Source organism: Siniperca chuatsi, linkage group LG10 (assembly GCF_020085105.1).
Source record: "Siniperca chuatsi isolate FFG_IHB_CAS linkage group LG10, ASM2008510v1, whole genome shotgun sequence".
Taxonomy (NCBI): Eukaryota; Metazoa; Chordata; class Actinopteri; order Centrarchiformes; family Sinipercidae; genus Siniperca; species Siniperca chuatsi.
The window spans coordinates 30,638,897-30,655,739 of NC_058051.1; the positions used below are offsets into that span (position 1 = coordinate 30,638,897).

The 16,843-nt window shown below is 46.8% G+C and overlaps 1 protein-coding gene and 1 long non-coding RNA gene across 7 annotated transcripts in view; one reads left to right on the forward strand and one right to left on the reverse strand.

Moving 5' to 3' along the window:
- Positions 1–2,560: 2,560 nt before the first annotated feature.
- Positions 2,561–16,843, reverse strand: part of magixa (MAGI family member, X-linked a) — a 59,895-nt gene continuing 45,612 nt past the window's right edge. For 4 of the 6 annotated variants that reach the window (XM_044211250.1, XM_044211249.1, XM_044211247.1 and 1 more), the window contains 5 exons: positions 12,572–12,766; positions 11,225–11,301; positions 10,879–11,025; positions 8,814–8,952; positions 2,561–7,476 (listed from right to left, as the gene is read on the reverse strand). In XM_044211250.1, coding sequence (XP_044067185.1) covers positions 6,599–7,476; positions 8,814–8,952; positions 10,879–11,025; positions 11,225–11,301; positions 12,572–12,766 — 1,436 coding nt within the window. In that variant the 3' untranslated portion in view covers positions 2,561–6,598. Of the gene's footprint in view, positions 7,477–8,251; positions 8,340–8,813; positions 9,021–10,878; positions 11,026–11,224; positions 11,302–12,571; positions 12,767–16,843 lie in introns of those variants that run through there. The other 2 variants (XM_044211251.1, XM_044211253.1) reach the window with 2 other exon arrangements.
- The window catches only part of LOC122883081, a 7,491-nt gene continuing 3,652 nt past the window's right edge, over positions 13,005–16,843 (forward strand). The window contains exons 1-2 of the long non-coding RNA XR_006379558.1: positions 13,005–13,842; positions 14,100–14,175. This is a non-coding gene — a long non-coding RNA (uncharacterized LOC122883081). The remainder of the gene's footprint in view (positions 13,843–14,099; positions 14,176–16,843) is intronic.

The window sequence follows — 16,843 nt, forward strand, 5'->3', positions numbered from 1 at the left end:
TTTTCCATTTCAGGATTTAAAATTTCACAATGTCCAGTTTGTTATTTCAGTTTCCTGTTTCTTCTAAACGCTTAATTATGATTATCCTGATCATCCGCGGGACTAAAACGTTAATCATTTATTTTTCGTTTCCCTTTTCATTTTAATTGAGGGTGAAACGATCCTCCGCAGAAACCAAACACAGGAGCGTCTGATTGGTAGAGAAGGAGAGGGGGCGGGACACAGCCTGGCAGACTCAGTTCAGGGCAAAATATTCCCTCGGTGTGATAAAGCATGGCGCTGTAGGCACTGACCACCACCTGATTGGCTGACAGGTTGATTGACTGGCTGCTTCCTGATTGGCTGAAACTGACATCTTCCCTCCTTTTCTGGGCTTTTCTTTTCTTTTCTCTTTTTTTTTTTTGCAAAAACTGTGAAAACGAAACTTCAGAAACGTATAAAACTGTCCTGGTCAGAGAGAACGATCTCCTCTGGACGCGGGAGTCGCACCGAAAGACTGCAGCCTCCTCGGGGGGGGCGCCGGAGAGCTGAAGGGGAGGCCAAGATACTGCAGGAGGCGGATCTGAGTCAGAAACCCTCCTCCTCCTCAGAGTCCTAACTCCGTCAGACCTGGACTCGCACTGAATCGTTCGGTGTGACTTAGTCTCTGTGCTGCTGGACGTCTGTCGGGACCAGGTCCCGTCACCAGGGTTAGCATTAGATCGCTGAGGAGCTCGCGGACGTTTCCTCGCCCTCCTCCTCCTGCGATGCTCAACATTTAGATTTATTATCTCATAAATAGAAATTATAGTCAAACCTTTTATATCATTATTTTGAATTCAGACTCTACAAAGTCAGGATTTTTACAGACTCCCACGTTCTGACCTTTAAATGGTAAAAAGTGACTTCATGTTTCATCATTTTTGACTTCCTACCTCTTAGTTTTTGTTATTTTTGACTTAGTATCTCCTTACTTTAACTTAATAAAAAGTAAAACATTGGACTACACACTCGATCATTTTGTCTGTTCAATCGTTTTAACTCCATTTTTAATTTTTGTTCATTTCTGACATTTCATCTATTTTGATCTTTTTCTCATTCTCTTCAATACAGCCAGAGTTTTCTTTGAGCAGCACCTAGTGGCCATTAGAGGAACTGGGAGCAACGGGGGGCTGATGGGAAATGTAGTCCTAATGTGGAAAAACAGAAGCACGAGAGCTTAACAGTCGCAGTCTGTCTCTGAGAGCTGACTGAGGGCTTTGAACAGTCCAACAACAAGTGACATCATTTCAAACAGGAAGAGGAGGAGAAAGGAAACAAATCTGTTCTCTTTTCAAAATAAAAGACCTCCACCTTCTGAGGCAGCAGAGGCTCGGGATTCAAACCAACGACTGATTCTGACTGACGCTCTGACATCAGTGTCAAGCAGATTTTCATTCAACAAAATAATGAATTCATCATATTCATTAAAAAAAAAGACTGTTTCCACCATGACGTCCGTGTGAAATGGATCTATAGTCCTGTCCGTCCCCGCGGGGTGGAGCTGCGGCGTGGCCTTTTACTGCCGAAGCCTCGAGGTGTAAACCGGAGGCCGAAGCGGAGACGGGTCACCTGTGGAAGGAGGTTTTCCATGTTGCGGATGTCTCATTGGACAGACGCTGTAACAGGACTGCTCTGTGGGTGTTTACCTGACGGTCCGTCACAGTTAGACACCTCACTGAACTCCACCTGAGCATCATGCAGCAACGCCAGTATCAGCAGCCAAATTTAAATCTCAAAAGTAAAAGTACTCATTATTCAGAGCGAGCCCTTTCAGAGTTATATGTATATGTATTATTCTTATGCAGTAAAACGTACAGTATCTCCGTCACTTTCCACCACTGCAGACCTTAATGAATGCACCGCCCGGCGGGTCCGCTCAGTGACCAGAATCAAACACACCCACAGTGTATTTGCGCGGGTCACAGGTGCATTCTGGGTCTGGATTAAACGCCTCTACCTGCAGACAGGTGAGCGTTCACCTGAGGGATTCGAGCCTGTCCGGGGGGGCTGAAGGGAGGACAAGCTGCACCCGAGGACGGACGGGTGGAGGCTCAGCAGCACGGTGCTGTACTGCAGCACATTTCAGAGGGAAGTATTGTTGGCTACTTTTTATTCCACTACTTTTATTTGATAACTTTAGTTACTTTGCAGATTCAGATTATTTATCCAAAATATATAAAAGATATAATAATATATTTTAAGATAAGATGGGGGGGTCACAAGCTACCCAGCCGGATATAAAGCACAGTAATTAAAACGAGCTCCACCTTCAGCAGCTGCAGCATTATAGTGATGAACACATTAATCAATCATTATAATCCAGTAATTTTGTTTACCCTCACTGATACAAAGGGTGGACAAAATAAAAGGTCCTCTCACAGCTCTCATAGGTCTTCAACACAAACTGAACATAATATATAACCTATATAATAATAATATCACCTTCATGACGGAGAACTGTTGTATTAGACTGCATCAGTGTTATCTAGGTGTTCCTAATAAACATAAAAGAAAAATACATATATAGTTTAATTGAATCTGCTATATGCACTTTATTTGAAAGCACTCAGTTTGCTGCACCCAAACGCTTTAAATGTCTTCTTTTTTTTTACAGTTTAATAATAATAAACTTGAACCTGAAGATTTCTAATTGTCTACTGATAACTGGTTTGGACAAAGATGAAGAAGTTACAGATGGACTCAAACTGTAAAAACACAGTTGTTAAAGTCAAACGTTGCATCGTTGGTGAAGAGTCCAACAATCAGAAATGCAGTAATTCTACACACTCGGTGTAATTATACTTTTGTATGGATTTGGGTCCGTATGAATCAGCTTGCTAGCTAAAAGTCTGAGGAATGAAAATCCTGTAAGTTTGAACCATCAGAAAAATATTTTCCACATGATGAGCTAAAATTATGTAGCTTGCTAGCTTATGTTAGCATAACCTTCTGTTATTGAGAATGAACCTGCTCTCATACTTGATAATTAGCTATGTTTTTATAATCTGCTCCATTTAAAATTTTGTCATTTGGCTTCAGTTTAATCAGTGAGTGTTTTTAATTGTAAATGTGAGTTGCAGGAGGTGAGTAAAGTGCAGTGGAGGTCTCTAACTGTGACAGAAAGTCTCACTTTGGTCAAGAAGAACAAAATCACAGCTAACACAGCTAGTAGAAGCTAACGTTTGCATATTAAAGGAATAGTTCAACACTTTGGGAAATTGTTTTATCCCCTTTTTTTCAGAGAGTGAGATGTTCAGATGGATATCAGTCTCATCTCCATGTGTTAGAGTTTGAGTCAGGATGTGGTTAGCCTAGCTTAGCATAAAGACTGGAAGCAGGGGGAAACAGCTAGCCCAAGAAATAGTTCCAGCATATAACTCTCCCTAAAACCACAAACTGTAGTTTTTGCATTTCTGTTTGAGTTCATGTTACTCAGTGAGCTTTAGATGTGTTGGTAGTATATTTGAACTTTGGACAAAGCCAGGCTAGCTGTTTCTCCCTGTTTTCAGTTTATATGCTAAGCTAGGCTAACCATGTCCTGACTCCAGCTCTGTACTTTAACACACAGACATGAAAACAATATCAATCTTCTCACTTGACTCTTAAAAGTGAATAACTGTATCTTCCCAAACTAACTATTCTAACATTAGCTTGTTTGTTAAATGAGGCTGCCGGCTAGTTAGCGAGCTAACAGTTAGCTCAGGGTCACTCAGCTGACTTGTGTCCAGCTCAGAGCGTTTAGAAGTCAGACTGGAGCTAATGAGACAGACACAGTATGCATATATATATATATATATATATATATATATATATATATATATATATATATACACTGACAGACCACATCAAGCTGCTTCAGTCAGCTGTGTGTTTACAGTCGACTGCGGTAACTTTATTAAAGCAACAGACAGTTCAGTCAAGATGTTCCTCCATGATGTTCTGATGATGAAACTGTTGAATCCTGTTCAGACCTCGGTGCTTCCTGGTCGTCTTTGGACCAGAACCTGAATATTCAGACCCATGATTAGAAGCAGAGTCCAGGCTCTGATGATCCTCCGATCAGCTGCTGATCTGAACTGATCAGAGAATCGATCACCAGCGGACAGTCTTAGAAAATGCATAGAAGACAAAGATCCAAATGCCCTTAGAGAGAGCCAGCTGAGGGGCGGGGCTAAAGGGCAGCGCAAGGGTGTGTGGGAGTTGTAGTGTAACTGCAGAGGGTGTGAATGCAGACAGACGCCTTAGAAAACATCACAACATGATGTGATAGATGGATGAGGGGGTTCGGACTGTGTGTGTGTGTTCATCATCGTCAGGATTTTAACAGCTTTACACAAATTTGAGTGTATTAACAGGAACCAATCTGGTGTCTTACGATATTAAAACTACAGTAATGCACAGGGACGTCCCCGTCCAGCTTTCCCGCCCCGATCAGAGTCCTGTAATATTGATCATCTGCTGATTCTGAGTCCCGTCTGATATTTACCTTCATGCTGATTAAAGATGTCTGACACGTCAAAATAACAGCTGCAGACACTAAACCTGACACCTTGTTCTTCACGAGCCGTCGATCCGAACACTGAAGGCCCAGATTCTACCTGATTCTACCTACCCCGATTCCCGATTCGGACACGAGCAGCTGCTTCCTGAAGGTTTCCTGCTCTGACGCTCGATGGTGATAATTAGCTTTGTATCTAACGTCGGTGTCGGAACATGTGCGGTGAAATGCCGCAGGGTAGGACAGCAGCGCTGCGACACCAGCAGGCTGCGGTGGACAGACACAGCAGAGTTCAAGAAAGACAGGATCGGATTTTGATCAGCGTTATTTTAGCCGGTACCGGTCCATTCAGATATGCTCCCGTCTGTATCGGGACGTCTGCTGAAGAACAGAAACCTAAAACGTCCTGGAGCTGCAGCGATTAATCAGTCGACAGGAAATGAATCGGCAGCTACTTTGAAAACCGAATAATCGTTTTAGTCCTTGTTCTGGTTCCAGCTTCTCACGTGTGACGATGTGATGATACGACCGAGAACTGATTTTGGAAACAAGCTGTCAGAACAGCTCAGGTGGGGGGACGTGGGGGGACGCGGTGCTGTATGAAAGGTCTTGGCGTTTGACGCGACGAGACAGGACGTAGTGGGGTTGGACAGGAAGTGGGGGGGCGTCGTGGCGGCGTCTCTGCCTGCAGCCTCGGCGTGAGTCTGCAGGACGAAGGCTGAAAGAAAATGAGGCACTTATGATCCAGAGCTGCAGGTCGTCGGCCATGTTGGCCGCAGAGTCCTGCTCCACCATGGCCGTTGCTATAGAAACAGGTCATCCTGTCGGCCGAGTTGCCGTGGCGATGTTATGGTTATTGACAGCCAACAGGACTGTGTGTGTGTGTGTGTGTGTGTGTGTGTGTGTATGGCTCTGTTACATCATCAGGGCGAAGTCTTTTTTTTTCCTTTTTTACAAGCAAGCAGGCAAATCAGATCATCTCTGGTCTATTTAATCTCTAATAATAATAATAATAATAATAATAAGTCATCGAGCCTTTACATGTTCAGCTTATAAAAATAAAAAATCATTCCAGTGATATTCACATGCTCAGATTACACAGCATCACAAAACAGCGCCTTCAGTGAGGTGAGCGCTTCAGTCTCCCGGCGACGGGGCCGAAAGGTTCTCATGTTGTTTGCATACGAGTTTAAAGTTGGAAAGATGAAGATGGTTTCTCAAACGGAGAGGACCAGGACCCGCATCCGTCCCGCATCCGTGATCCCGATTACCGGTATCATGAAGCTGGTCACCGGCTGGCTCGGTTCACTTCCTGTGTCGCCGCAGTCGAGCTACCGAAGAGGGACATCAAGCTGTCCTGTGAGATATTCAGCTTTAATCCCCGAGTAGTAATAATATCCAGATACTGTTAGTGAGGCTGTAAATATGTTTGGTTACATGTGGGCCCTTTTAATCATGGACAATACATGGATTATCCATTAATAATCCATGAATGTATTATTTGTTCTAAGAAAAGGTGAGATTTCCAGTCGTTATCTTGTTCTCTGGGCTGCAGATCAGGCCTGTGAAAATATCTGTTGCTCGTTATTATTTTGATCCCCGTCAGGATCCTGTCCAGCGACCTGATTGGTCAGTAGTCGGGCTGTCTGAAGTTAACTTGCTCCGCAGAAGGTTAGCATCTGTTGCCATGGCGATCTGCCCCGGTTAAAGCGCACCGGCGTCGCGATACCAGAAAGTCTGAGTTGAGCCCAAAGACAGCTGGGTAACGCAGTAATCGTGATACCGGTCTCAGGATGCACTGAGGGATGATGGGTAAAATAAAAGTAAAATCGTTGGTTAATTAGGCGGCTCTGTGTGCAGCTGTTATATCATTGACCAATCAGAGGCCTCAAAACCCACCCACCAGCCAATCAAAAACAAGCCCTTGTCTGCTTGCTTCTCATCCTCCAATCAGAAACTGGATTGTCTGCTGTCATCCAATAAGACGCAGGCAGAGGCGGGTCTTCTCTCAGCAGGCCAATTAAAAAAGCCCTTATGAGTAGCCAATAAAAAAAAAGAGAACGTCTCGCTGTGAGCCAATCAGAGAGAGAGCCCGCCCACTAATCCCCGCCCACTGAGCCGACTGCCAGTCAGAACCTGCGTCAGTTTCTGCGGGCTCGGCTTCAGCCAGGGGCCCGGGGCGTTCCCCAGGTGCCATGGCGACTCGGCTCTCCAATCAGAATCCTCCCTCCACCCGGCGGTGGCGATGCTGGCTGCTGATAGGCTGACCTCTGAGAAGCTGGCTGCCGATTCGCTGTCAGACAGACGCTGGCGCTCGTCGTCTTCGTCCATCGGCATGAGGAAGGAGAACGCCGCCCCCTGAGGTACAGCTGAGCTCCCAGAATGCTTTGCGTGGCGGGTGGTGCTGTTGTCTCTCTCCCCCCTCCCCTCTCCCCTCTCATTCTGCTCTCTGCCGGCCTCTGTCGCCCTCCTCCTGCTCTTTGTCTCGCTCCTCCTCCTCTCCTTCACTCCACCTCCAGGCTCCTCCACCTCCACCCTCTCCTCCAGCTGCAACGTGTCCCAGAATCGAGCACTTGTCCTGGGTAAGCTCCTACTCCTCCTGCCCTGCTGCCTCTGGTCGTCCCGTTTCTCCTTCTGCCTGACAGTCTGACTTCTTCTCCTCCTCTCCTCCTCCTCCCTCCTCCTCCTCTCCTCCTCCTCCTCCCGTGCCTCCTCCTCCACCAGGTCCAGGTCCAGATCAGGAGGCCCTAACCCTCCTCCTCCTCCTCCTCCTGGTCTTCGTTTGGTTTCTCCCTCTCTCCTCGTCCTCCTCTTCTCTCCTCCTCCTTCTCCTCCTCCTGTACCACCACCTCCTCCCCTCTGCTGGCTGAGGGAGGCGGTTGTCATGGTTACTGTGTCCACATCTCGCTCCTCTGTGTGTGAAGAGGAGGAGGGGGAGAGGGCTCCTTCCTCAGGGCCTGACAGACAAACAGAGAGAAATAAACAGACGGTTGAGCTGCAGTTCCTCCAGCGTCCACCAGAGGCCGCTGTGGTCACTGACCACAGACACGTCTACAAATACAAAGATCAGCTCTCAGCACATTCACTGAGCTTCTTCATCATTTTAAGGCTTAAAGTGACTGAGGGACAACAGTTTGAACCCGGGTCCCTCTGCCGCTGGACGTGAACCTTTGTGTCTCTCGCCGCCTCGCGTCACTTCTCTGCTGTCGGCTAATAAATAACATGTTGCCGACACATTTACCTGCCATATATGTACACGCAGTAAACGGCTAACACAGGAAACATGATGCAGTAGTTTGTTAATACACATAACCAAAATCTGAGTGTTGATTACACAAAACTATATTATTAGCATTTGACTTAATTTATTAACGTGTATTAACACTTACTAACATATTAACAACATGTTGATATTGTGTTAATAACGTCAGTTTAATGATAACATGTTGTAACACAAAACTGTTATTAGGATGTTAATACTGTAATAATGAGACATACCTACCATATTATCAACATTTTGTTTTTAAAACGTTATCGTGTGACTCTGACACGTAATATTTTATGTATCTGAGAAACTTTAATCTTTACGTTCACGTGAAAACAAAAGCTACTGATGACGGCAGCTGAAGGTTGTTGATGAAAACTTAAAGATGGAGGGACGAGAGAGTGAAAAGTGAAAGGAAATGAAGTGAAAGGAAAGAAGATGAGAGGAAACGTGTCAGAGTTACAAACCGCGAATTTTCCGTGCGTCCAATCACGTAGAAGCAGGGTTCCCCCTGTTTGGAGTTGGTCATACAGAGAGACAGGCTGGACAACTCCACTGAGGAAGAGGAGGAGGGCGAAGGCCAGAACAGGAAGTACAGGAGGAAGAAGAGAGAGGAAGAGAAAATACAAAGTCAATCAGTCAGGGAGAATCGCAGCGCTGTGATTGGATGATTTGAGGTTCAGAGAGTTGAGCGGTGAGAAGAGTATTTTAAACGATCTGTTTTAATCCTCACGTGAGTTCGTTAGTCGCCACAGGAAGTGAGTTATTCCTTAATTAGTTAAATATTGTACTGTTTACTTCACGACATTTGTCTGATAACTTTAGTTTCTTTGCAGATTCAGATGAAAAATAAAAAATACAATCAACAAATAAATTATGATGTAATAATATATCAATATGGTTAATTGACAGCCGACCCAGCAGTAAAAGTCATTCAAATGAGCGCACGCACTGAGCTCGTCTTCCTGCCACAGCTGCCGCTCACCTTATCGTCAGGTGTTCAGTGCTCTAACTGTGTTTGTGTCTCACCGTAGTCGGGCACGTATCCGTTTCCTTTCTTGAGGACGAGGTGGATTCGATGTCCTCCTCTCCTGATCTGCTCCACAGCCTGACTGTGAGTCATCCCCGACGTGCTGTCTCCGTTTATCTCCACCAGCTGGTCCGACACCTGAGGGACCAGGTACAACTGCATGTTACGCCACAAGCAGAGCGCACCAGGTGTCCATGTCCGTCTCACTGCGGAGGTGACATGAACACGCAGCTTTATAAATCTGATGAAGAGAATACGTCTGTATATCTTTGGGCCAACACACCAGGTGTTTCCTGTTTTATACACCCGGTGTTTCCTGTTTTACACACCTGGTGTTTCCTGTTTTACCTGTTATATACACCTGGTGTTTCCTGTTTTACACACCAGGTGTTTCCTGTTTTACCTGTTTTATACACCAGGTGTTTCCTGTTTTACACACCAGGTGTTTCCTGTTTTACCTGTTATATACACCTGGTGTTTCCTGTTTTACACACCAGGTGTTTCCTGTTTTACCTGTTTTATACACCAGGTGTTTCCTGTTTTACACACCAGGTGTTTCCTGTTTTACACACCAGGTGTTTCCTGTTTTACACACCTGGTGTTTCCTGTTTTACACACCCGGTGTTTCCTGTTTTACCTGTTTTATACACCAGGTGTTTCCTGTTTTACCTGTTATATACACCTGGTGTTTCCTGTTTTACACACCTGGTGTTTCCTGTTTTACCTGTTTTATACACCTGGTGTTTCCTGTTTTACCTGTTTTATACACCTGGTGTTTCCTGTTTTACACACCTGGTGTTTCCTGTTTTACACACCAGGTGTTTCCTGTTTTACCTGTTTTATACACCAGGTGTTTCCTGTTTTACCTGTTATATACACCTGGTGTTTCCTGTTTTACACACCTGGTGTTTCCTGTTTTACACACCAGGTGTTTCCTGTTTTACCTGTTTTATACACCAGGTGTTTCCTGTTTTACCTGTTATATACACCTGGTGTTTCCTGTTTTACACACCTGGTGTTTCCTGTTTTACCTGTTTTATACACCTGGTGTTTCCTGTTTTACACACCAGGTGTTTCCTGTTTTATACACCAGGTGTTTCCTGTTTTACACACCAGGTGTTTCCTGTTTTATACACCCGGTGTTTCCTGTTTTACCTGTTTTATACACCCGGTGTTTCCTGTTTTACCTGTTTTATACACCCGGTGTTTCCTGTTTTACACACCAGGTTTTTCCTGTTATATACACCTGGTGTTTCCTGTTTTACACACCTGGTGTTTCCTGTTTTATACACCCGGTGTTTCCTGTTTTACACACCAGGTGTTTCCTGTTTTATACACCAGGTGTTTCCTGTTTTATACACCTGGTGTTTCCTGTTTTACCTGTTTTATACACCTGGTGTTTCCTGTTTTACCTGTTTTATACACCCGGTGTTTCCTGTTTTACACTCCAGGTGTTTCCTGTTTTACACACCAGGTGTTTCCTGTTTTACACACCAGGTGTTTCCTGTTTTATACGTATATTAAATCATATTTCAGTAAGTCCTTTGTTTTCTGATGGGCTCCTGTTTTAATTTGCTGTTGGACTCAACACTCCCTCCATGTTTACCTGTTGTTATACTGATATTTCACATTAAAAGCCTCCCGACAGCTCAAAGGGCATGGCGTGGTAGGCAGACAGCAGCTTAACGGTGATCGAAAAAACGGCAAAGCAGATGTTTGGATTTAATTAGAGAAGGAGAAGAGTATTTGTGTTTAAAAGGAGGACTGCGACTTACGATTATTTAAAGCAACAGTTCACCGTAAAATCAAAAGTACATATTTTTCCTCTTACCAAAAGAATACATTTGAAAAACAGCAAAGTCTCGGTTACTCAAGATAATCCACAGGTTTGTTGTTTCAGTTTCATGTAGGAACTATTTTCTTTGTTGTTGAGTAACCGGCTCGGGGACTTCCTGCCGCTCCTTCACAGTAAAAACCTTCCAGTGAAGAGAACTGATTCTGGCTTTTACTGTGAAACAGCTGCAGGAAGTGAAGGGTTTCGGCTGCTCGTGTGTCTGTGTGTACCTGTATCTTGTTGCTGCGTTGGGCCGGCCCCCCCTCCATCAGTCCCAGTACGTACAGTCCCATGTTGTACTCGCTGCCCCCCCTCAGAGAGAAACCAAAACCTGTAGGCCCCCGTTCCAGATCCACGCTGTAGAACCTCGACTCGTCCTGATAACAGACAGATACAAGTGCTGCTGATACTCGAGTTACTGCAGTACTGCTTCATTGCTGCTCCTCACAGTGTCAGTTCTCTCATTTTTACCACTAAAAGCACAAAATGTGAAGTTCTTTCCCATTTCCTGTCTGCGTCTCCCTGCGCCGACGCCAGATCAGCTGCTGAGCGTGTACTGTGAGGAGTCAGACTGACCTTTGACCTCCGTCTGGATCCTTTCATCAACCGGCCGTCAATATCCAGGTCTGCTCCTTCTGACAGAGAGGACGAGTCTGAGGAGAGGAGACAAGAGGAGGAGGAGAGGAGACGAGGAGACGAGGACAGGAGACAAGGAGACAAGAGGAGGAGGAGAGGAGGAGAGGAGACGAGACGAGGAGAGGAGGAGGAGAGGAGAGGAGACGAGGAGAGGAGACGAGGAGAGGAGAGGAGACAAGGAGAGGAGACGAGGAGAGGAGAGGAGACAAGGAGAGGAGACGAGGAGAGGAGAGGAGACAAGGAGAGGAGACGAGGAGAGGAGACGAGGAGAGGAGAGGAGACAAGGAGAGGAGACGAGGAGAGGAGACGAGGAGAGGAGACGAGGAGAGGAGACGAGGAGAGGAGAGGAGACAAGGAGAGGAGACGAGGAGAGGAGAGGAGACAAGGAGAGGAGACGAGGAGAGGAGACGAGGAGAGGAGAGGAGACGAGGAGAGGAGACGAGGAGAGGAGAGGAGACAAGGAGAGGAGACGAGGAGAGGAGACGAGGAGAGGAGAGGAGACGAGGAGAGGAGACGAGGAGAGGAGAGGAGGAGAGGGAGAGGACAAGGAGAGGAGACGAGGAGAGGAGAGGAGAGGAGGAGAGGAGAGGAGACAAGGAGAGGAGACGAGGAGAGGAGACGAGGAGAGGAGAGGAGACGAGGAGAGGAGACGAGGAGAGGAGAGGAGACAAGGAGAGGAGACAAGGAGAGGAGACGAGGAGAGGAGGAGAGACGAGGAGAGGAGACGAGGAGAGGAGAGGAGACAAGGAGAGGAGACAAGGAGAGGAGACGAGGAGAGGAGGAGAGGAGGAGACTCATGTTACAGATTCACAGGTTACATTTATATTTTGGGTAAAAAGTCGAGTCGGCCTGTTTGGATCAGAGATCCTGAGATTGTGTGCGAATCAGTGTGTGTGTGTGTGTGTGTGTATTAGTGTGTGTGTGTGTGTGTGTGTGTATTAGTGTGTGTGTGTGTGTGTGTGTGTGTGTGTATTAGTGTGTGTGTGTGTGTGTGTGTGTGTGTGTGTGTATGTGTGTGTGTGTGTATGTGTGTGTGTGTGTGTGTGTGTGTGTGTGTGTGTGTGTGTGTGTGTGTATTAGTGTGTGCGTGTGTGTGTGTGTGTATTAGTGTGTGTGTGTGTATTAGTGTGTGCGTGTGTGTGTGTGTGTATTAGTGTGTGCGTGTGTGTGTGTGTGTATTAGTGTGTGTGTGTGTATTAGTGTGTGCGTGTGTGTGTGTGTGTATTAGTGTGTGTGTGTGTGTATTAGTGTGTGTGTGTGTGTGTATTAGTGTGTGCGTGTGTGTACGGTGTCTGGGTGTGATGCTCAGCCTCAGAGTGTTCCCGGCCCTCCTCAGGATCTGGGCGAGGTCTCGGTGCTGCAGACCTCCGACCCCTCGGCCCTCCACCGCCTCCAGCTGGTCTCCGGGCTGAATCTGCCCGCTGCGAGCCGCCGGGCTGCCGCGCCGCACCGTCACGAACCGGTGAGACATCAGGGAGGGGGCTGCAGGGGGTCACATGGTCAGACATCAGCCAATCAAAGTAAAGCACACCGGTAACCATGACAACATTTGGCACAAGATGCTCGCGACTTCTTTTGAGTGATGTCACAAAGTTATTATTATTAATACTGACAGAAATGATGATTGTGATGGAGACTTTATCCCAGACTCTGCACCTCCCCTCTCTTCCCCGCCCCCTCCCTCCCCCGCCCCCTCCTCCATCACTCCGCCCCAAACAGCTGTGTAATAATAAATGTGTTGAAGTTTAATAATTGAGGTCTGTTCGGTCTGCATGGCTGCACTAACAGCTGCTGCAGCAGGAGGCAGAAAGAAGAGAGGAGCAGTTATCACTTCCTGCCAACAGCATCAGCACAAACGTGTCGGCCTGACACTGACCTCTAGTGGTCGTTTGACCTGATGCAAAGCAGGAAGTAGCGTGACGTTAGCGAGCGGCAACCTCCGGGGCTGAGAAATGAAGCCAACAGGAAGTGCCAAAACTGCAGTTCCTCGGACGGCCACTCGAGGCTCCAAAAGGAAGTCGGCCCCCACGGAGCCCCGAGTTAAAACGCCCGACTTCACAGCAGAAATAAACGTTTACAGCCTGGAACAAAAAAACGGTCTTTGTCTCTAAAGCTAATTTCCCCGTCCAGGCCAGCTGTGAGGGGGCTGATTATTATATAACTCACCAGTTTAAATTATATTAAGGCTAAAAGTTCTGCATAATTAAGGACGTGGCTGCTTTGAGTGACAGGTGGCCGCCCTCCCCAGTGGCCAGCCGCCAGGTGGTTTCTTCAACCAGGCTTCATTCGGCCGCCTCAGCTCTTTGCCCATTTTTGGATTTGCCGGAGTCGGCCACTGCCAAGATGGCGACGGCCGGAGTGGAGTGGAGGTCGAACTGAGGACAAATGTACTGATTGTGCAGCATTTTGGACCTCCGTTGGATAATTATGTCCTTCCGTGTCGACAGGCTGCTGCTGCAGAGTGGCTTCATCTGTGTTAATGATCATAAACTACAGCATGTTAACAAGGCACTGAGTGAGAGCACTGAACAAACATCACGGCATCTCAAGGGACCGAGGTTAGAGTGATTTTGTATTTGTTTTACAGTCAGCTGCAGTACTTTGCGGGTGTGAGTGGGTTGGGGGGGGGGGTATTTATGTTGATGGGGGTAGTTAGGGATAAGTTAGCGGCTGAGGAAGGAGAATATACAGGACGCAGCATCCTTCGTCTCTGTCGTGGTACTTTGTGTACTTTTGTACTGGTTCTGTGTAGTTTCTTGCGTCTCTGACTTAATGAGTTTCCATCACTGGATGATAAAGTTGTTTTTGTCCACAGATGCAGTTTGGGAAGCCACAGAGGAATGACGTCATCCTGCTGATCAGAAAACACGTCTACGAGTGGTTTTTAAAAGGTACGTGTGGTTTCGTTTGGAAAACTTGTGCTACAAACACGTTAGGCCTTTAAATCTCGCTGCTGAACACATTGAGTTGGTTCTTACAAGACAGACTGCCAAGTTCAACGCACACACACACACACACACACACCTGATCCTGAATCAGTCCAAACCAGTGTGGACGCTTCAGAGAGGGAGGAGGGAGAGAAATTCTCAGAAAGATTTTCTGGCTCAGAGACAAAGTGTTTCTGCTCCTGCTGAGGACGGATCACATGACCAGCAGACTGACAGCATTAAACCGACGCCGCACCGTGAACCAGCCCCAGCCTGCGGCCCGCTGTTTGCACAGTCTCATGTTGTGAAGTCAAACAGCAGCAGAGATAAAACATGAAGTGACTGAAGGACAGGCAGCAGACGCAGAGGTGTAGTGTCCACAGCACTTCAGAGACTACACAGTGCCAACAGGTGCAGCTGGATGTAACATGCAGGTAACGTTAGCTAGACACCGACTGTGACAGATGATCTCATGAACTCAAACCCAAGAAATGAAACATGAAAGATTCAGCGATGTGAAATGTAGCTACAGGAGTTAAAGGACGAACACATGAAAAACAAACTTTAGAACAACACAAAAGTCAGACCTTCTGTGTCAGAGGCTTTAACGTTACATCACCGATCAGCAGACAGCTGCTTCATGGACAAACAGGACAATCAGCTGATAGTTTAACTCAGTAGACTCAGAACGACCCCGAAGAGACTCAGAACGACCCGAAGAGACTCAGAACGACCCGAAGAGACTCAGAACGACCCGAAGAGACTCAGAGCGACCCGAAGAGACTCAGAACGACCCGAAGAGACTCAGAACGACCCCTGAGAGACTCAGAACGACCCGAAGAGACTCAGAACGACCCGAAGAGACTCAGAACGACCCCTGAGAGACTCAGAACGACCCGAAGAGACTCAGAACGACCACGAAGAGACTCAGAACGACCACGAAGAGACTAAGAACGACCCGAAGAGACTCAGAACGACCCGAAGAGACTCAGAACGACCCGAAGAGACTCAGAGCGACCACGAAGAGACTCAGAACGACCCCGAAGAGACTCAGAACGACCCGAAGAGACTCAGAACGACCCGAAGAGACTCAGAACGACCACGAAGAGACTCAGAACGACCCCGAAGAGACTCAGAACACCCAAAGAGACTCAGAACGACCACGAAGAGACTAAGAACGACCACGAAGAGACTCAGAACGACCACGAAGAGACTCAGAACACCCAAAGAGACTCAGAACGACCCCGAAGAGACTCAGAACGACCACGAAGAGACTCAGAACGACCACGAAGAGACTCAGAACGACCCGAAGAGACTCAGAACGACCACGAAGAGACTCAGAACGACCACGAAGAGACTCAGAACGACCCCGAAGAGACTCAGAACGACCCTGAAGAGACTCAGAACACCCAAAGAGCCTCAGAACGACCACGAAGAGCCTCAGAACGACCCCGAAGAGACTCAGAACGACCCTGAAGAGACTCAGAACACCCGAAGAGACTCAGAACGACCACGAAGAGACTCAGAACGACCACGAAGAGACTCAGAACGACCCCGAAGAGACTCAGAACACCCAAAGAGACTCAGAACGACCACGAAGAGACTAAGAACGACCACGAAGAGACTCAGAACGACCACGAAGAAACTCAGAACACCCAAAGAGACTCAGAACGACCCCGAAGAGACTCAGAACGACCACGAAGAGACTCAGAACGACCACGAAGAGACTCAGAACGACCCGAAGAGACTCAGAACGACCCCGAAGAGACTCAGAACGACCCTGAAGAGACTCAGAACACCCAAAGAGCCTCAGAACGACCCCGAAGAGATTCAGAACGACCCCGAAGAGCCTCAGAACGACCCCAGAGACCCCACAAAGAGACTAAGAACTGGAAGGTGCTGCTGTTGGTTGTAAAACTGCATCTGAACTTCAGTATTAGTTGACTGCAGGTTTATTTTCATAGAAATGAACTGAAACCAGAGGCTGTCTGGAAGGAAGGAAATAAATCTAAACATCAGGAATGAAGAGAGATAAACTTCAGTAAACTTACATTTTCTACATCATAAAATATAAACATCAACAGAAGTGTGTTAAAGTAAACTGTCACCACCTCAAAACTGCAACACAAGGCTCAGTGCTGGGTCCTCTGCTCTTCTTTATAGATTTAATAAAGTTGAGTTATAACTCAGGACGCCTGGGTGGATGCAGGTCGATCATCTAAGAGACTTTGTTCTGAAATAAATAAACCTGACTGGACTGTAAAGTCAACAGGATTCATAGACAATGGACTGAAACAGGAAAAAACACCAGCACGGACCTTTAAAGTCACTTTAAAAGACCTTTAAAATATCAGAGAGTCCGAAGTCTGTGTGTTTAAACTGAACACACACACACACACACACAGAGTTGGGAGGATGAATGTTAGCGTGTGAGCTGATAAGCAAAGTGCTGAGTTCAACATGTTCAGTCGGTGGAGGAGGAAACAGAGAGAGAAATAACAGAGACGCTGACGCCGAGAACTCTGACTGAGGCTCTACAAAGAGCCAAACGTTAAAACAGCAAATCACACAGTTTGACTGCTCGAGGACATTTTATAACCGGGATGTATAAAGTGTTCATCGTCTGGGGAGC